Source organism: Mytilus trossulus, chromosome 8 (genome assembly GCF_036588685.1).
Source record: "Mytilus trossulus isolate FHL-02 chromosome 8, PNRI_Mtr1.1.1.hap1, whole genome shotgun sequence".
Classification (NCBI taxonomy): domain Eukaryota; kingdom Metazoa; phylum Mollusca; class Bivalvia; order Mytilida; family Mytilidae; genus Mytilus; species Mytilus trossulus.
Window position 1 is genome coordinate 27,397,353 of NC_086380.1, and position 22,121 is coordinate 27,419,473.

Genomic DNA, 22,121 nt, shown 5'->3' on the forward strand with positions numbered 1-22,121 from the left:
GGTAGAAGTCTCAAACAGTTTTAAAAAACACCGCAATAAAGCATTTCTCCCTGAAAAGTGGAGTAATTGTACTGTAGAAAATGTCGCTGCTTTACCAGCAGATATAGACGGCCTTGTAAAATATACAATAACATGTGACATGAATGACATGATGAAATGTACCAAGGACGGGAGGCCGTGGGGTCGCTGGGTAACAAGTTCACGGGTTGGCTTCCATGGCAAAAGAAGACTAGCAAGATGTAATGGATCCCCTGTTTGTAATTCAGAAACATGCCCTTTCAGATCAAAATACGGCGTAAAAAATAGAACACAGTTTCAGAAGAAGTCCTCCGTACTGTGTTGTTTCACGTGCGGAACTGTGGCTGATTGGCCAGAATGTTTCGCGGTTAAAGTTTGGGAGTTCGAAACAGATGACAATAAGGTGACAGTCATGCACATGTATTACCATACATGCATTGTTAAAAAAAAGAAAATATCATCTGACATCATTAAAAAAGAAATAAGGAATAATATGAACGCAAAACCATCAAAAATGGTTAATGATAAACTAGTTGATTTGATGTCTTCAGACAGTTTTGCATGGCGGGAAGTAGAGGAAGTTGCAGAAAACTTCGCTGACATGAAAAGAGTATATAATGCAAGGGATAACATGAAAAAGGAAATTAATCCATGTGGTCAAAACTTTGAGGCTTTAGCAATTTACAAGCAGAAATGTGACGAGAGGGACAAATTTTTCATATATAAAGTGAACAATCGAGCACTGAATATGCAACCATCATATGTGTTCAAAGCAAGCAAAGCAATGGCAAACCTGTGCATTGAGATGGATTGCAACAAAGATGGAATTCTTAATGAGGAATTTGCATTTATAGATGCTAAGCATAATAGGTGCAAAAACTTCAAAACTGTCACGTTATGAACTTACCATCCAGTATTAACCCCTTCCTGTTCCCATCGGTACTCTGGTACCGATGGGCTATATTTTTGGGTAACTAACTTGCGCAAAGTATTGAATCTTTGACATTTGTTGACGTACAGAAGTGGTTGATGGCTCAAATCAATCCCCTATATCACAGCTGTGTGATTAGTGGTGCCTAAAACTTCTTCCGAGTACGGTTTGGTATCAAATCGCCCCTAACGGACAACGTTTTCTCCTGTAAAAACCGTTTTTTTTTTTTTTTATTTGAACTTAATATTTCCGTCGAGTATGGGAAAATAAACTGTTGATTTTAGGGGCAATATGACTTTTTTTTATTAACTTCGCCGTGTATTTTTGAGGGAAACTATTCAAAGTATGATTAAAACTTGTACTTAAGTGAAAAAAGTGATTGAAAGTGTACCAACGCAATCATTTACTTGAAATGCACTCTCAATTTGTGGTCATTTCTTTCCAAATTAATTGAAAAAAAGACAAAAAAGACAAAAAGTCATGAATTTTTTTTTTTCGAAGTTGAAATAGATGTAACAGAACATTGTTTCTGATGTGCCTGGTTATGGAAATGTCGAAAACACTTTTGTTCAAATAAAGAAACCGGTAAACGTCTAGAAAAAAATGGCAGACTAAAGTATGATATCATCCTATATTTGCTCAAAATAATGGGTTTTACAACAATTCTATGTTATATCGAGACTTAATTTCTAAACGAAAACAGTAAACAGGCTGATTATTTGATTACTTTCACTTCGTTGCTTTATGAAATGTTAAGTATTAAAATTTCGATGTATTAAACTGGAACTCCCGTGGTCCAGAGGGAAGCTGCACTAGCCCATATCAGGAAGATTGCATGTTCGAACCTCAAAGCCGGAGGTGAAAAATAATTTCCTATATTAAATGAACCTTAATTTAACTTTACTTTCAATTTCAAAAAGAGGGTCATGAATACATACAAAAGTCAACTGAAAAACAATGTTTGTATGTTTTTCAAAAATGTGTGTCCTAATTGCACCCCCCCCCCCCCCCCTTAAACTAAAACCTCATAGGCCCAAAACACCAAAGTAATTATTGGTAATTCATTGAATCTTTACTTTCAAAGTCAAAATTCCATGTGCTGCTTGGAAAAACATAATTTAAGCTTAAATTTGTGTCAAGTATAAGATTTTGACGAAAAAACGGCTGAAAACCGTTATTTTGCATGTTGCGGGCATCCACGTTTGGGGGGCATATAGCACGTATTTCCTCCAACTATACCATAATGGTAACTTTCCTGTGTCTATCAGACTTAGGACATTGCTTTGACACTTAAACTTTATCCTATTAGCCCTTATAAAAGTCTCCACACGACCTTTTTCGGAAGACTTTTGTTAAATTTTTACTTTTTTTTGCAAGTCACGTGACTTTTGGACAGATAACACGTGACTTCAAAAGACAAAATTTCTGATATATTATATTTTTTGAAATATTTTATCATTTATCTCTCAAATGGACCTAAAACGACCTTTATGTAAGCCTCAGTGCGAATGCTATATGCGATTGAACTTTGATAGTGTCTTTCCATAAGTTTACGTCCAATTTGGCGGAACGTGAAAGGGTTAAGGAAAACAATTTGTCTGGCTAAAATGGAAGCTGAGGCTGAAAGTTCAGTAAACCTTGAAATATTTTGGAAGCTGTTGAATGAGATGTTAGAAGAAGTAAATAATCAAAAAGGGTACAAATTTAATCCATGTGGCTTCATAATGGATGAAAATAGTGCCAACTGGATTAGTGTAAAAAAGGTGTTTGGAGAACATATATTACAGAAATGTGCGTCCTGTGAATTTCATTATAAACAAAGTGTACACCGTCATGCTAAAAAGGTCAGTGAACGATCAGCCGATTTTATCAATCTTGTGGAAGGGTTACTAGATGCTCTTAGTATATCAGACTTTAACGTCGCTTCTTCAGAGATAAAAGAATTCATCGACAATAACGCATACCACCAACAACTGAACGGGTGGTATAAGTGGTGGCTGCAAAGAAAATCGCACATTTTTCGTGCTTTCAAGGCAGAAAATACACCTGCCTCAAATCTAGCCGAAATAGGCCATGCTAAAATTGCATCGGTAGGAAGAGCATTCATGTCTTTGCTCGAGGCGGCTAGAGAAGACACAGCACTCTCTATCCGACAAGACGCTGAAATACGTTTGTTTGATTCTGGATTATCGAAAGGTGGCAAGGGGCCCACAAGCAACCAACGAAAGGCTAAAGAATATAAGACTGGCATAAAAAGGGCAAAGTCTTATGCGGCTGAGATGGACATCGAAGAAGAACCCCAATGCAAGAGTACACCATGTTTTGTTCCATCAAAGGGGAAACATCGCCCCCCAGAAAAACCTCCGTCCAAAAAAAAGAAACCAAACGAAAAACCGGGACCATCACAACCAGAGAGACCATTACCATTCCATGTTAGTCTTTTTGGTACGATATTTAATCTAAAGAAGTGTTATGGATGCCAAAAGGAGTTCAAAAACAAACACAAGACTGAACCAAACGATTTGATTCTTAAACACTACTGCTATAGAACATACAAGGATAAAAATGGAAACTACACCGTCTCCAGGGTCTTGCAAGCGGCATATTTTCATTTGAAATTGGATTGTACAAGAAAAGTAGTACCTACAATGGAAATTAGCGACGTCATCATTCACCAGGAAGTAGCAAATTCTCTGTCAGACAGACATAAAAACACTCTTAGGAAATTTGGTATTACCATGTGAGATAATAAATGATAAAATATAAGTTAAATGAGATATCTTATAAAATGTTATAAGATATCTTAATATATACAATGTAGTTTATAAGAAATCTTATATAGTTTATAAGATATCTCGTATAATTTATAAGATATCTTATATAAAAATATATTATTAACAATATAAGATATTTTATATTTACTATATATTAAGATATCTTAATATATTTAATAAACTATGTGAGATATCGTATTAACTATATAACGTATACAAACAGATATAGTTTATCTCATAATATAGAAGAAATTAATTAAAGACGATATCTTGTGAGCAACAAATCTTATAAAAGTCTGTTAAGCAAAAAAAGAGTAAAAACAGAAACTTGTTTGATAATGACTTAAAAACAAAATGGGATATACTCAATTCCAAAGGGAGGCTCCTATGTATTTCCCTATGACCCATGTAAGGGGAGTCATACTACAAATGCCGATGAGAATACAGTAAATTACGTATACGACAACAAGAGAGAATTTAAACCAAAAATATTGGACAGTCTTGATGGGTTAAGGGAACATAATCAAAAGAAAACTGGAATTTAACCAAGTCACATAACGATGATATCTAGAATTATTGAAATTGACAAAGTAATCCAAAACAGGGAAAAAAGACATTTGTTCAATACACTGGGTTTTAGAAAAAACTTCAAAGAAGTGTTAGACACTATTAGTTAGTTAAAATATGGAAAGATAGTGGGTTTAAAAGGCATCCCAAATGAAGTATTGAAGAGTGGTGCTAGTATTTTGATTCCATTATTTAAAACAAAATCAAGTTTTTTTCTATACAGGAATATATAAAAAAAAAATGGTTACCAGCATATAGTTTTCCAATTTTTAAAGCGGCCTCAAAACCCGAAAACTACAGAGTTATTGTAATTCATAATTGTATAGGAAACTATTCAATTCAGTACTAACAAAAAAGCTAGATAAATATCTAAAAACAAATAATATAATAAATCCATGTCAGATTGGTTTTTCAAGTTAAAGTAAGACATCGGACAAATGTTTGTATTACACCTATAATGGATAAGTACATCAGTATGAAAGGTGTGACACTTTATGCTTGATTTCAAAATAGCGTTAGACGAAGTGATTCATTCTTGTTTAAAGTATCAGTTATTAAATATTATATAGGTCGTAATTTCAATGCAATCTTCAGAGATAATTATGTACAATAAAAGTTAAAATAAACAATGTGCTTATTCCAAATTTTTATTGCTAAATTGAAGTACAGCAAGGGAATATTTTGTATCCCAACCTTTTCAAGATTTTTATAAATGATTTACCGGATGCATTTAATAAAACCCCAGATGCTGTTGATATAAATGATCGCAGAAATGACTATCTCATGTATGCAAATGATTATGTTATAATTATTTATATAGTTCCAAAGCAGGTCTTCAAAAATGACTTGATGGTTTATTCAAATTTGGTAAAGTGGTGTTTAGAGGTCAATCTATCTAAAACCAAAGGTATTATGTTTACTTATCTAGAAAACTTTTAAAAGAACATTTTATTTCGAAAAAGATATAATAGAATGTGCTAACAATTATAGGGATCTAGGTTTAAAATTTATATCTAGAGGATTTTTTATGCAAGGAAAGGAAGAAGTATACAAACATTTAAAAGTTGTCCAGCATGTACAAAGATGACCTGTATGGAGATAGTATACAGTATTTGTACTAATTTTTCATATCTGTTAAATGTGAATGTGAAAAAAATGTGAAAATGTGTCTACTTAGATATTTAGGGAACTATTTTTCTACATGTGTAGATGTTAAACGAAATGTAAATGAATTTATGTTATATCAATAATTGTAAAGGCTTTATAGTTCAGGTTCTGTCTTGAATGAAATGTATGCGAATTTATATTTGGAATAATATTTCGTTTCAAAGTTTGCATAAATGTTTGGGTTTTTTTCTGTTACAAAACATGATGCATTGTTTTATGTTTATATGTAATGTTGCCCATAAAGGGCTCTTGATGGGAAGAATAAATATTCTTATTCAATATTCTTTATTATATATTATACGAGATATCTTGAAATTCGAATACTAGTAAATAGCCGAAGTCTTGCCATAAATAACACAGTGTTATTATGATAGCATCACTCTTTCCCCCCCCCCCCCCCGAATATGGAACAATAAAAGATGCGTGTATACTTTTCTACATTGGTTAGAGGTACAATGTATAGGGGGAGGGTTGAGAAACATGTTTAACCCCGCCGCATTTTTGCGCCTGTCCAAAGTCAGGAGTCTCTTGCCTGTGTTAGTCTTGTATTATTTTGATTTTAGTTTCTTGTGTACAATTTGGAAATTAGTATGGCGTTCATTAACACTGAACTAGTATATATTTGTTTAGGGGCCAGCTGAAGGACGCCTCCGGGTGTTGGAATTTCTCGCTACATTGAAGACCTGTTGGTGACCTTCTGCTGTTGTTTTTTTTATTTGGTCGGGTTGTCTCTTTGAGAATCAATTTAAATCACGAGCAACACGATTCGTTCCACATGGTGAACCAAATAGATTCATATTCGAAACAGTGTGGTCCTGGCCATTGATTGACAACCTAAATTATCCCATTGACTGGGACAGATAAAGCCTCAGTCACACTGTCACGTTTCGACAGCTAGGTTTTAGTACGTGTAGAAATGCTACGTTTCATGGCATTTTTTTGTCATTTTTAACGGTCCGTACGTTTAACTAGGTTTATGCCACGTTTTGATACGTTCTTCTACGTATTGTTTCGTTTTGTTACGATTTGCTAGGTTTTTTTATAACTACAAGGGGTACGTTCTACTAGGTTTTAATACGCTTTAGTACGTATAAACTACGTTTTACTACAGTTTACTACGTTTCACTACGTATTACTAGGGTTTAGTACGTTTCTAAATCGGTTCAAGTACGCTTTTGCACGATTTCCTACGATTTAGCAAGTTTATTGAACGCAGTATCACGTGTCACTACGCTGTGATCACTTATCATGAAACGGCATCATTATTCAATAAAATTTAGAAAGGACAGAGATGCAAAGAGGGAGCAGAGTAACTAAAACAAATCTGGAGACATCAATAGAGGTACACTTTATAATTATTAATACATCTGTCATTGTAATTAAATTATTTTGTTCCAATTTTATGGTCTAAAAATTTAGATTTTTTGTACTCAAAAGAAAGATTTTATTGTTTTTTCTTTCAGATAAGATTTTTGTTGAGTGGATACATGAATCATGAAAAAACATTTAAAGCTTTGGTTAGAACATTGTCAATGCTTTCCCTTTTATAATAATTGCTCTTTTGAAATATTCTACGTTGCACATTGTCCGTTTTAAATCCAATTTTCCTCTTACCGGTATTTGATTTATCTTTTAGTGTGTTTCAAACCAGACTGTTCTGATGAGGACCAGAGGCAGAGGAAGGGGTCGTGGTGGGCGTGGCAGAGGCCGCATAGTTAGTGTGGCGCCTGAGACTGAAACAACTTATACACAAGAAACAAATGAGCAAACACAAAATAGTGATACTAGACAGCCAGCTAATACCAATAAAGAGAAGCGCAAAAGAAGCAAGCCATTAGAAATACCACAAGAAAAGCAGGATGAGATGGCAGATTGGTATAGAGAAAACGAACCTCTATACAACAAAGGTACATGTATTTATTTGCTATAATTTAAAATATTAATACGGAGAATAAATGTCAAAAGATGTTAACCCCACCAGTAGACATAGATAAACTTACAGCATGGTCTTTATATTTAAAAATCAATGTGACCGATTTTTTTTCTTCTCTTTCAGCTCATTATCAGTACAAAGATACTGCTCTCAAAAATACACGATGGCAAGCAAAAGCTAATGAGCTAGGGGTAGAGGATTGGAAGACTCTCAAGGACATGGGTTGAGTCAATGAGATCTCAGCTCGGAAGACTGACACGAGAAGGTAATAAATCTGGTTCAGGCAGAGAAGATGATACTCAAAGAGACAAATGGATCAAAGAAAAATTTGGCTTCTTGGGTCCACATATTGCCAGAATAGAAACCAGAGGAGGAATAAACGTGTGCAATACAGTTTTCTATTACTTAATATTTCAGTTCACTTTTTTTACCTTTTATTGTTATTTCCTTTGTTGAATTCCCGTACCTTTTTTCTTTTTCTAAATGATACTTAATGTTCTGATTCTACGAAATTCATTTTACAGCTGTTTCATTTCAAACGTTTGACTTTATCTCGATATATCTTGTACGAATACATAAATAATGTTCCGATTATGTCTGAATATTTCAGCTGAAAGAGAAACTCAAGGCAAAATACGGAACAGATGCTTGCGTCGATTCTCCCAGTGAACATGAGGGCGAAGAGGAAAGTCAAGAAGACGATGAAAGAAGGTCAGTAACCATTTACTTCTTTGTATAATTAGTTAAATTGAAACTATATCTTCACATCAGGACTTATTATAATGTTTTGGTCCGTCCGTCCGTCCGTCCATCAAACTTACATTTGTAAATACTTTTCAGTTAAAAGTAATTGTATCGGATTGATTGTGCTTCCGGCATTTCTTGTTTTCTTGTTATGAGATAGGGTGTCAAGCCAGTCAAGGTCGTTCAAAACCCACCGTAGTAGTAGAGATAGGGTGTCTTTTTGTATTGTTTAGAACAAAAAATACAACTTTCATCGTTTTTTTTTTCTTTAGATCGCAATGTAATCTTGAGGAGACGTCCAGCACAATAGTTATTCCCTCTCCTATAGTTACAACAAAAACGAAACAGAAATACCAGAAGATGCAATCTCCAGTTGAAAAAGACATCCAGGAAGCAATAAAACAGTCTTCTGAATTACAGAAACAAGATTATACGTAGAAGGTAATCATGCGTAGTAATACGCATCGATACGTAATAATGCCTAGAATAACGTGATGAAACCTATTAATGCGTTCCATGAAGCGTAATATACCGTTCAAAAACCTAATGCAACGTGGCAGATACGTACTTAAACGTAATAACACCTAGTGATTATAATCAAATACGTTTTAGAACGTATCAGGTACGTTTCTAATACGCATTTCTACGTTCCTTCTACGTTTTACTGCGCTTTTCTACGTTAGTACTACGTTTTCATTTTTAGTCACGCTTGTATTGTGCAGACCAATACAAACGGCACCGATCACGTATCAATCTACGCATAACTACGTATATAGCCGTTTTAAGTACGGATCGATACGATTCACTACGGATATTGCCGTTTCGCTACGTTTTGAAAACGTAGCAAAACGGATTAGCCGAAACGTGACAGTGTGACTGGGGCTTTAGATGAACGTTTGTCGGTAACAATCACTGCTCACTGTGTACTTGTTAAAGACACTGAATCTGTGGGGTCACCAAAGGTTCTCAACACCTAAATAAAGCAATTCGAAAAACTAATTCGGAATAATACGATGTGTTGATTTATATCAATAATATCAATCAAAACCTAAAGGTTATTCCTGAATAATTTTTCGAATTATTTTATCATTAAAGGCGTTAAGAACCTTTGGTGACCCCACATATTCAGATACTTATCCTCCTAAATCAGTTAAAATCAGATAATGAAGGGTTTGGAATGTATTTTGTCATGATTTGATTTGGACAAGGGTTTGTGTCTTTGACCAGACAGTTTTAAATCCTCTTTCATGGTATGTTCCGCCTTTCTTTTATGATAAAATAAATACCTCCGGATGAAAGGTTGTTGTCTACATGAAAGGTTTTGAACTATTAAGGGTTTCCAATGGCATAATTTAAGAAAAAACGTAGGAAAAACTGTCTCCAAATACTAAATTGCCTTAAACTCAGTGTCCAAACGTGATACCATCATTCTTTCATAAGCCATGCAGATCTGGTGGCGGCGTCGGTGATGTTAGCTCTTGATTTTTTATAAAAGCTTAATATTTCGAAAGGTAGAAGACCTGGGTGATCATCATACTATATGTATATAGATGACTTAAGTATTTTACGAATTTTCAGTCAGTCATATTGGCCTCCTTTTCATTGTTGAATGACTACTTGAAAAAAAAAGGTTGTTACATGTATGTTGATTTCTCTCTTATAAGTAAAATGATAACTATATTTGGTATGTGCGTATCCTGCGACGTCCCCTATGTCTGTCACGTGGTTTAAATTGCGTTGATTTCATGTATCAGTAAACAAAGTTAAGTTTTGTGGTCCAGTCTATTTTAGATACTATAAGCTATAGCTCTACTATGTTTCAAAATGGAATAATTGCAAGGTACACCTCCCAACTGGCGGTTGCATCTGACTTCGACCTCATTTTAATTTTCATGGTTCAGGGGTCAGTGTTTACTTTTTATATTTCGAAAATACTTAAGTATTCAGTCAATTCACTCCCAAAATAAAAAAATAAATCATTTACGCCCTAAATCAGAGGCGGATTTAGGGGGGACCCGCCCCCCCCTTTTTGGAAAAAAAATGGTTGCTTATATAGGGAATCAGTAGAGCGGCCCCATCTTGGGTCAGTCAGTGGGCCCCCACTTATGAAAAATTCTGGATCCGCCACTGTAAATACAGGTAAACATGTAGCTTATGGGGGCCTTTTATAGCTGACTATGCGGTAGGGGCTTTGTTCATAGTCGAAGACCGGAAGGTGACCTTTAGTTGTTAATGTAAGTGTCATTTTGATCTTTTGTGGATAGTTGTCTCATTGGCAATCATACCACATTTTAGTTTTATACAAAAGATAATTTAAATTAAATTTAAATGATAACTTTAAAGCACAGTTTTGAATGCACAATACTGCATATTTCTAGAACTGGTCAGCGTAGCCACTAATAATGTTAAGCTCAGTTCTGTTATAAATTAACGACATCATAAAAAATAATAAAAAGCACTAAACACTACAGTTTAGCCAAAAGTTAAGCACAAGACTTGAAAGCATGGATCGGACGTACTAATTTACACTGGATTATGGTTATATGTGTGGTCCTAGAAAGCTACAGAATAATTTCCTAAAAATAAGGAGATGTGGTATGATTTGCAATGAGGCACTATGAAGGTAAAATGAAGTGGATTTATAAAGCCACCATAGAAAACTGTATGACCTACAAATTCTGCTATAAACGGCCCAGACATGATTATGTGAAACAATCAGAATTAAATTCTTAGAAAACTAGCTCATAATGGACAATCTCAATCATGTGAACACTCTAATTTTAAACCTAAGTTACTAAGTTATCCAATACCCAGGAGGAAAACTTAAAAAAACCTTATTCATGATGTAGCAATAAACATTTTAAACTTTTCAATTAAATCTTAACTGTAAAATGGCGCAAAAGAAGTATTTACAAGAGGCTACATGTATAGACTACAGTATAATAACGGGGAATGAATCAAAGAGACAGCAACCCAACAAAAATATATAAATCAATCAAATGTCATTGGGTCTTCAACCCAGCGAATAACCACACACCTAGAGAGAGCCCCGAGAATGCACAAAACACATTGTTCATTAGATCAAGAATATAGATGCCATTCTATGCTCCTAAATATAAAGATCAACCAAAATTCAAAAAACATACAAGAGCAACAAAGGTTCCTGACCTATGTCAGACACACAAATGTGGCGGATTTAAACTGGTTTTATGCATGCCATTCGTTTCCCCTTCATCTATAGCCAATGTAAAATATGTCACTGCAAATGAATAAATTTTGCGGTCCCTAACTAATATTGCCGGGCTCTGCAGCTGCACCCAAAAGCCCACTGTTTACGAAATCGGCAGAAGGGGTATTTTATATGTACTATAGTTTGGTTGCTATCTCACTTAGTTTACGTTTAATTATTATGACGTTGCTAGCTATGAAATTTAATAATAATTAAACTGCAAGCCATCCGCTGTATTTCAAAAGGATAGCTGCTTCTTCAGAAAATACTTAACATAGTGATTATCAAAACAAACAATTTCATTTTTACAAAAGACTCGGATGTAGTCCAAACAACAAAAATAATCAACAATACTGTATACGATTCTATAAGAAATCAGCATTCCAAAATGTTAAACAGTTATACCAAAAAATTAAAATAGTTTCGTTTCCGCATTTTTACACAATTAGACTTTTGTAACTCGCAACTCAACTTTTTTAACTCGCAACTCGACTTTTGTAACTCGCAACTCGACTTTCTAAACTCGCAACTCGACTATTGTAACTCGCAACTCGACTATTGTAACTTGCAACTCGACTATTGTAACTCGCAACTCGACTTTTGTAACTCGCAACTCGACTTTTGTAACTCGCAACTCGACTTTTGTAACTCGCAACTCGACTTTCTTAACTCGCAACTCGACTTTTGTAACTCGCAACTCGACTATTGTAACTCGCAACTCGGCTTTCTTAAATCGCAACTCGACTTTTGTAACTCGCAACTCGACTTTTGTAACTCGCAACTCGGCTTTCTTAACTCGCAACTCGACTTTTGTAACTCGCAACTCGACTTTTGTAACTCGCAACTCGACTTTTGTAACTCGCAACTCGATACTCGCAACTCGCAACTCGATACTCGACAACAAGTGAATCTCGTAAAATTGTGTATAATAGTGGTACAATCTATAAAGTAAATAAAGATGAGGAATTTGCACTTATTTCCCTCGTGTGTATCTTGTGTATAATAGCGCTAGGTGCGTCTTCAAAACGACTGCATGGTTATATAATTTATGTACATTAAAGCAGACATGTTAAAAAGGCCACGAATTAAATATATGACATCAAATTATAATAATAAATAATCCTTTCAGTAATCTTATCTTATCACCATCAGATTATCTTAATCCTAATGAGATAAATATCAATTAGAATAATTATACACCACAAAACATCAACTTTTTTCTTATATATATAAATTCAACATACCGAGGTTAAAGCTTGACGAAATCTGCAAACCGCTGGAACCACTGAGGTAGTGAATTCTTTGGATCAGTGGTTCTCCTTCTTTTAAATCGTGTTTTCCTTACAAGTGCATCATGTGCTGTGTGGAATTCTAAACGGGGGCTCCTGGTGTGAAGATTTTATTCTGCCATTAAATTGATCACCGGTCAATGACAGGGACGGGTCCAGGTAAGGGCGTAATGGGCGTACGCCCCCCCCCCCCTTTAATATCGTCGATTGCTGACCCTTGCAAATGAAAATCCATTCTTGGAGAATTGTCTTGTCCCCATTCTTGTAGAATTGTCTTGTCTCTAGGATAGTTTCATTATAAAATATAAGAATATGATAAGCGGATGTCAAAGATTTTTTACGATTGCATTTTTTGAAACTTTTACATATCTACAAGATTGGCTAGTGCAATGTAATGCTGACGAGTCATGTGACGTTGATTGGCGGGAAACAAGAACCGGATCCGAATGAGGCAATAATCATTTCTCTTTAATTAAATTGGTTTATCTTATAAAAGCGATAAACCGTAGTATTTTCTGTACAACATTACGAAGAGTTAGAAAGACATATTCATATTGCATTATACTAAGTGTAAATAAAGCGTCAAATTATTGCCGTTATCAGTGAACAAAATACGCTGTGTTGTATGATGTTTTTTTGGCAATGCTGTACGACAAAAGGATTAATGGGTTGATATTGGTTTAACATTACCCCTCGTAGATTTTATTATACTACTCCCGGAACGTGCAATACACAATTTTACTCGCGACAATATTTACAAATATTAATGTAATAACAATATCTAGTGACATAATAATAATAATAAGCGAACACGATGAAGTAACATCGTGATGATAAATATTTCGACTCAAAAAATGGTTTTCGTTAGTGTCATAAAATTTATATTTATTCTTAATGTAATTAATATAATCAACAATTTTATTAAAATGTTCAGTGACAAGATATAAGGAAAAAGATAGATCGATGGTTTTACAATGTGTGTTGCGTTTTATGCTAAAAAATGTTGCTCCAAAGATCGAAAAGATAGCTAATTAATAAAAAAAAAATTTTAATGAGAAATCAACACAATTTTGAACTCATTTTTGCCATAAACACGTGTACTTGTTTAGTGACGCATCCAGAACTTTTCATAATGGGGGGGGGGGGGGTCGGGGGCTCCATCCATGCTTCAGTGATTCCCTATTTAATCAACCTTTTTTTCCCCTGGATCCGTCTATGTAGTCGGGAATTTCTCGCTACATTGAAGACCTGTTGGTGACCTTCTGCTGTTGTGTTTTTTTATTTGTTGTCTCTTTGACACATCCCCTATTTCCATTCTCAATTTTATTAACGACACCAGTAAGGTACAAGTTAGATATTATTGATAAGTAATTTCTAATTATTCCAATTTATATTTGAGTATAAGAAAACATTCTATATGCTAATCCTTTTCTTAATACAATGTATATACAGAAAACAAAAACATAGCCATACAGAAACTCAAATCTATTTTTAGAATATAAAGGGCGAGGCAACTCAGTTCCAGTAAGGACTGTTTGATTCATTCTCTTGTGCACAAAATAAATTTTATCGTATAAAATCACGTTCAAAGTTTTCTAGAAGCAGAGAAATCGTAATAAGATAAAAGATTAAGGTTTTTATCACTGATATGCAATTTTGTTTCTTTATTTTCATCATGATACATACAATAATCTCATTCATTAAATGAAACCTCCCTGTTGTGAATTAGTTTTAGTTTCAGTTTAGCACTTTATCACTTTTATTTGTTTAACGTTTTACCGCCATTTACGTAACAATAGGCCCGCAACGTCGTCACTTGCCAACGTCTCTCTTGTTTATTAGACTAGTAAAGCAAACGAAACATTGAGGACGCTTTTGTGTTTACTTATATCGATACGTCCAAAACATTGGTGCCGTGACAAAAACAGAAGAATACGAATTTGAAAGATGAGTAACCGCGAAGATGAAGACCAGACGAGCTGGACATCGGGGAGTTCTTACAAAGTTACTGAAGAAAGTGGAACCGAGTTCCGAGGAACTTTTGCAGGAATTTGACGTTAGTGAACTTTCAACCATTCGAGAACTTATTGTGAAGAAGCAGGAAACGATCGATCAACTGAACGAGAAGATTGTGGAGGAACTATCGGAAGAGGAAGTGAGCGAAGAAATAGAGGAAGCCGACAGATACACATATGACATAGAAATGAGTGTAACTAAACTTTCAAAAATCATTAAGAAATCGTAAATCACAGTCAAACAGTCAAGTAAGTCATTGCTAAACCCAAATGCACACGAGTTTATTAATTACACAAATCATCAAGAAAGTCAGCCACAACCCAGTTTCATGCACGCAAATACATCAGCGTCCGTTTTTTCAAACTCCAGCATGTACCACAAACTTCCCAAATTAAATTTACCAACGTTCGGTGGGAATATGTTAGAATGGCAACCCTTTTGGGATTCGTTTAGCGCTGCCGTACACGATAACCTGTCTTTAAACGATGTGCAGAAATTTAATTACTTGAAATCTCAACTGTTCGGAGAAGCCACCCAATGCATAGCAGGTCTACAAATAACTAACACAAATTACGGACAAGCATTACATGTACTGAAACAGAGATTCGGTCAACCACATAAGATAGTACAAACATACATGCAGAGTTTAATCAGCCTTCCTAGTCCAACGTCAAATATTACAAATTTGAAAAAATTCTACGACAGTATGGAAAACTACATCCGTGGCCTTGAAAGTATAGGGGAGTCTCACGAGTCGTTCGGAAGCCTTTTAGTGCCCATAATATTAAATAAATTACCTGGGAATATACGAGAAAACATGGTACGTGCCCACGGAGGTGACCACTGGAACTTGCCGTCGTTACGGCAAGCTATTCAACATGAGATAACGATTAAGGAAGCGGGTCAGTCGGTAAACGGTGATGATATGGAGCCAAATTACACACCCACATCAGCATTCTTTATGGGTACAAATCGCAACTACGCAAATCAGAAAGGGAAAAGAGACATAACCAAGAAGCCGTGCATCTTTTGTCAAGGAGTTCACGCCCCATTAGCTTGTAAAACTGTTACGGAAATTGAAGCTCGAAAACGCATTGTTAAGGAGAAACAGGCATGTTTCAATTGCTTAGGAAATCACAGAGTTGCAGATTGCAAATCCGATAAAACTTGTAAAAATTGTAATAAACGACACCATACCAGTATTTGTTCAAAGAATGAATCACACCTGTATACCAAGTCTAAAGATAGCAGTACATCAAAACCAGATACCGATGCCGCAGTCGCAAGTATGCATTCATCCACATCATCAGTTAGATCGCAGGTATTGTTGAAAACCGCGATAGCGCCTATCACGTATGACAAGACACATTTTAACACCGCCAATTTACTATTCGACGAAGGAGCCCAGCGAAGCTTTATCACTCAAGAGATAGCCGATTTATTGAACCTGAGACCACAAAGGAAAGAAGCGATAACGATATCCGGTTTCGGTGAATCCAACAAGAAGGTTAGAAATTTACAAATTGCTACTATATATATAAAAGGTCTAACGAATACGCTTATCCCTATTGAAGTTCTTATAGTACCACAGATTGCTTATCCAATACATACTTACGCAAGGAACCAGTCGAGCTTTCAGCATTTGAATGGATTGAAGTTAGCCCACCCAGCTTTACAGGACGAGGATTTTGAGATATCAGTCTTAGTTGGCGCCGATTATTATTGGGATATAGTTGGAAACAGAGTAATTAGAGGTTCCGGACCAACCGCTGTACAGTCCAAAGTTGGATACTTGCTATCAGGACCTATACAATTGAACACTTACAGTAATAATCAATCAACGTCATCGATTATGAACATTTTGATCCCACACAGACTAGAAGAATGTGAAATACATAAATTTTGGGAAATCGAATCCATAGGAACAGAAATAGACAGCGAAGTGAAAGCGAAAACGGACTTACAAGAAATGACCACTTACCAAGAGAATAACATTCATTTGAAAGACAATAGGTACATCGCCAAGTTTCCATGGAAACCAGAACATCCGGAGTTGCCTTGCAACGAGATGATCGCCAGAAAGAGAGCATACAACGTGATAAACCGACTTGCTAAAGAACCAGAGATGCTTAAGATATACGGTAACATTATCAACGACCAAGAAAATCGAGGTTTTATAGAGAAGGTTGAGACCCCGGATGAGACTACTAATCGAGTACACTATATTCCGCACCACCCAGTGAAAAAAGATTCATCGACTACACCGATACGTATAGTATATGATTGCAGTTGTCGTCAAGATTCAGAATCACCCAGCTTAAATGATTGCCTTTCTTCTACACCGCCGCAGCTTAATAAGCTAACAGATATACTTACAAGATTCCGCTACGGTAAATACGCCTTAACAACTGATATTGAGAAAGCATTCCTCCAGATTGGACTAGACGAAGAAGACCGCGATTCAACCCGATTTTTCTGGCTTAGAGACCCAAGCAACCCCAAGAGTGAACTTGAGACTTACAGATTCAAGGTAATTTTATTCGGAGCGACATGTTCGCCATTTATTCTTAACGCTACATTATTGAAACATTTGTCAACGGTTACAAGTGCTACAGCTGAGATACTCAAGCGAGATTTGTATGTAGACAACGTACTTACAAGTGTTAATACGGAAGAAGCCGCCTTAAATTTCTTTGAAGAATCTAGAGAACTCATGACAAATGCATGGAAATACGTACCAACAGACTCAAATCCAGCCGACCTTCAAACTAGAGGAATATCATCAACGCAATTCAAAGAATCGACTTTGTGGATGCAAGGACCGTCGTGGATATCGGATGAGAACAGTTGGCCTACATGGACCCCACAAGTTAAACAAGAGACTCTTTTGTTAACGACAACAGATGACAGCAAAAAGACAAAACCGTGTAAATTAAGTGGAATTTCGAAAATAATTGATCTATCGAGATTCTCGTCCTTAAAGAAGTTACTACGAGTTACATGCTACGTGTTTAAATTTGTGAATATATGTAAAAGTAAGCGACCGTATAACTTGAGGAAATATGCTAGACACGGAAAAGATATTACGAAAGATGAAATTGACCGCGCAACTCGTACATGGATTACAGATATTCAAAATGAAAAATTCAGTAATGAAAAGCAGCAACTCGCAAACCCGTCACGTGACAAGAATCTACCGTTAGTAAGACAACTGCGCTTGTTCATAGATACAGAAGGTGTCATTCGATGCGCCGGGCGCATACACAATTCACAGTTAGACGACTCCGCGAAGTTTCCAGTGTTACTACCGAAGAAAAATCAATTTACGGACTTAGTTATATTGAACGCGCACCTGCAGATGTTACATTCTGGTGCTGGACAGACAATTACGCAAATCCGCCAATCATATTGGATACCTTCCATTAGACAATGCGTTAACCACATCGTACAGAAATGTGTAAAGTGCCGAAAAGTGACCGGAAAAGCATTTCCACAGCAAATTTCGCCTCCGCTACCAAAGGATAGAGTCACCCGTCCGATATGATACCGTTTACGACAACTGGTGTTGATTTCGCTGGACCACTATTCGTTAAAGATAATGGACTTGTTGCAAAATCGTATATTTGCCTATTCACATGTGCTTGTATTCGTGCCGTACACCTAGAACTTGTTACAGATATGACGATCGAATCATTCAAATTAGCGTTTAGACGATTCGTAAGTAGGAGAGGAATTCCGAGTACTGTGTATTCCGATAATGCACCAACATTTGTTTCCGCCTCACATGACATTCCGAAGGAAATGAACATTCAAATTAATTGGAAATTTATTCCGAAAGCAGCACCGTGGTACGGTGGATGGTGGGAGAGACTAGTTGGAATTACGAAAACGACATTAAAAAAAGTGCTCGGAAAATCACAAGTAAATTCTGACCTATTACGAACAACTTTGATAGAAATCGAACGGGTAATCAACGATCGTCCAATTACGTATGTGTCGTCCGACATTCGAGATCCAGAGCCGCTAACACCGTCACATCTACTGCAGGGAAGAAGATTATCGCAAGACAACAATTCAGAGGACAATAATTTAAATGTAGATTTCACAGAAGCAAATAAACGTTACAACCATAAAGTAACTTTAATTGAACACTTTGCAAAACGATGGAGAATGGAATACCTCACCGGATTAAGAGAATTTAATCGCGTCGCCGGAGACCAAAGCGCACATGTGAAAATCGGTTCCGTCGTACAAATCATGGACAATTCACCGAGAATGATGTGGAAACTAGCTGTTATAGAAGATTTGATCACCGGGAAAGATGAAGTCGTAAGAGCAGTCAAACTTCGGACATCAAATGAACTGATTACCACGAGACCAATTGTGAAACTGGTGCCACTGGAAATATGAACTTTAATTGTTAAAAGTGTTTTTTCCAATACCCTTTTTATGACCAATACATGAACAGTAATTGCATTTTGCGGCCCCCAGAATGTTGTGAATTAGTTTTAGTTTCAGTTTAGCACTTTATCACTTTTATTTGTTTAACGTTTTACCGCCATTTACGTAACAATAGGCCCGCAACGTCGTCACTTGCCAACGTCTCTCTTGTATATAAGACTAGTAAAGCATACGAAACATTGAAGACGCTTTTGTGTTTACTTAAATCGATACGTCCAAAACACTCCCAAATAACACCAACGGTTGTGTTACGTACCAACCGTACCTGATACGTAGCAAATCTGGAAACCTCTAACATCTTACAAACAGTTAACAACTTAATACCCTTTTTTGCAACTTTGCATTTTATTGTTGTCATTAAACATCTGTGTTCCAATTTATTTTCTGTTGTTGATTGTTTCATTTTCTTACGTTGAGTTCCGTTTGTTGACATGTCGTGTATATGCGTTCGATTTATCTCCCTTATCCATTCAAAAAGATTTTTTTTTATAATGTCCTTGATTAAAAAATTCAACACATCTAGTATGCAATTGGTTGATTGATTGTTTGGTGTTTAACGTTCAGTGGCAAATATTTCATTCATTTCATTGCGAAATTAGCGTTTGGTAAAGGATTGATAAGTGATCGAGATAACACAACTTTTATATATTTCATATATCCACACCTCAGATCTACACGTCCCTTCTATGGGTCCAATCGGTTTAAGTTACTATGAGTTTCATTATTTCGTATCGGAAAGGATCTTGAATAGATGTGTCGTAACATAGCTTTATTATTTCTAATATTTATTGGAAATCAGTTAAAGAAATTCAAAGGTGAACTCGATCTATCGTTAGAAATAGAGTTTTGTGTGTTCTTGTTGAAAGCACGAGTGCTACAGCCCTAACACAACTGATAGTCACATGGTTATCAAAATATATATTTTTATATATTACACCCCTAACTAAAAAGAAAAATGATAAATATGAAAAATAGAGGAAATATGCACAGTATCCCCTAGAAGCTTAACGGAAACAATAAACAAGAAAAAAATATGTATATACTCATAATTATACTATATCTAGGAAACATAAACACATAGAATAAGAAAGGCCATGTTAACAAAAAAAAAACAATATATAAGTTTAAATTGTTGTTTTTACTCTGATATCAGACATTAATTATATGCCAAAGCCTGTCTTTTAAATGTTGATTTTCAGAATTTTTGTGATATTGAAAAACTTCGTTATCTTATGTGTACTGAGAATATGGTTCCTCAGTCTTTTAGCTAGTTCCCTTTATCATATGTTTTATCGACGAAAACATGTCATTTACAAATTATGGATGTTTTGTTATTTTTTTAATTTTATTTAGTACCAAATATATATTAAATGTAACAAAGCTGCCCTTTTATGTATGTATTAGATGTTTGTATTAATTAAAGTGTCTCATTAGTCGTTTTCGGCTGGCGTCCTTTTACTAAAAATGTTAGGTTCTTATGACTTTATGTATGTATATATATATATATATATATGTTGTTTGTGCTGTTTTTAGACCCTTCTACAACGAAATTTGTTTGACATGCACACGTATAAAAATTGCGGTTTTTATCCAACGCAGTCATAGGTTTGAACGTAGTTTTCAATTTAGACTCGTATATATATATATTGATATTGTAATGGATGGTGACACTTTAATAAAATAAATCTTATCTTATCTTATTATCTTATCTGTATTTCAATATTTTCCTTTATTTGTCTTGTTAAGTCTACCAATTTATAACAATATATCAATATGAAGAGATCATTTGGATTTTAGTGGTGGAGGCAAAGAAGTTATCCCGGAACTTATTGGGATGATTTCTTTTCAAATTTAAATCGAAAGTCGTTCACTCCTAGATTTATTTTACCTCGTATCCACGAAAGAATGTTTACCGTAATTCAGCTTCTAGCTAAGATAAAAAAAAATCCTATTCCTTTCGATCCATATACATGAATCTATATTTACCTTTTTCACATATACTAAATAGTGAGGTTGTCATCATGTTTATTAAGATTTCTTGTACAATTACTGTCCTTTGATTAAATATTCTTCACTTAAATTTATAGATCGATAAGAATTTCAACTGTGTTGATTGAACAGTAAATTGTATATTATGTATTATATAATATCAAATAAATATGATATGTATTTGATTCAAAATGGTTTTAAAACAGCAAGCATGCATATTTTACATGTAAAAGACATTTCAAAGGGAAGAAGAGCACAGCCGATAATCCAAAATTATAAGATAAATTACTGCTCCCTCTTTTCTCGATTCGGCAAGTTACGTCAAGTTAGGGCGATTTTCGTTCGTTCGTAAGATGTTGAGAAACCTCTATTGAGACGCATCTGTCACGTATCTGTAATGATAATACACTTCAATAATAAAATATATAAGAAATAAATATCTGCAATATATACTGCATTCGATCAAATAATTCACGTAATAAAAACGTTGTTGCGACGTATTTATTGACATTCCTAAAATTTACAAGAACATTTATTTTTTTACTGTATTTACCATACATTTTTACGAAAATATAGTGTAATAACCTGACGTCAATGCAAAGAAAAAGTACCATTGTCACGACGTAATTACGACGTAATATTGTTTGCTGGGAATTTACGTTTTAGTGACTCAGTTATACATGCTAAATAAGATGAGTTGCTATGTAAAATACCGAAAGTAAAAAGTAACTGCTCAAAGTAAAATCAAATTGAGAAAACGTATAACAAAATTCAAAAACATTACAAAACAAATTGCCAATCTTCCTTTAAATATAACGCCCTGAAACAAAACTCTAAAATTATATGTTGACCCTCCACCCGTCTTAACAAAAAAATATGCTTAAAAAGGAAAGTTATAAAAATACCGAAATTCACAACAGAAAATCCCATAGCAAATTGCAAATTTAAAACGTAAACAACTCAAACGAATGAAAAACTACTGTCACATGCCGGACATGATACA

At 35.1% G+C, this 22,121-nt stretch overlaps 2 protein-coding genes across 2 annotated transcripts; both read left to right on the plus strand.

The window, feature by feature from the left end:
- Nucleotides 1-15,038: 15,038 nt before the first annotated feature.
- Nucleotides 15,039-18,212, plus strand: LOC134727528 (uncharacterized). The gene has a single exon (XM_063591909.1). The coding sequence runs from the start codon at nucleotides 15,039-15,041 to the stop codon at nucleotides 18,210-18,212; it is 3,174 nt and encodes a 1,057-aa protein (XP_063447979.1).
- Nucleotides 18,213-18,346: 134 nt separating this feature from the next.
- Nucleotides 18,347-19,078, plus strand: LOC134727529 (uncharacterized). Its single transcript, XM_063591910.1, has one exon. The coding sequence runs from the start codon at nucleotides 18,347-18,349 to the stop codon at nucleotides 19,076-19,078; it is 732 nt and encodes a 243-aa protein (XP_063447980.1).
- The last annotated feature ends 3,043 nt before the right edge of the window (nucleotides 19,079-22,121 follow it).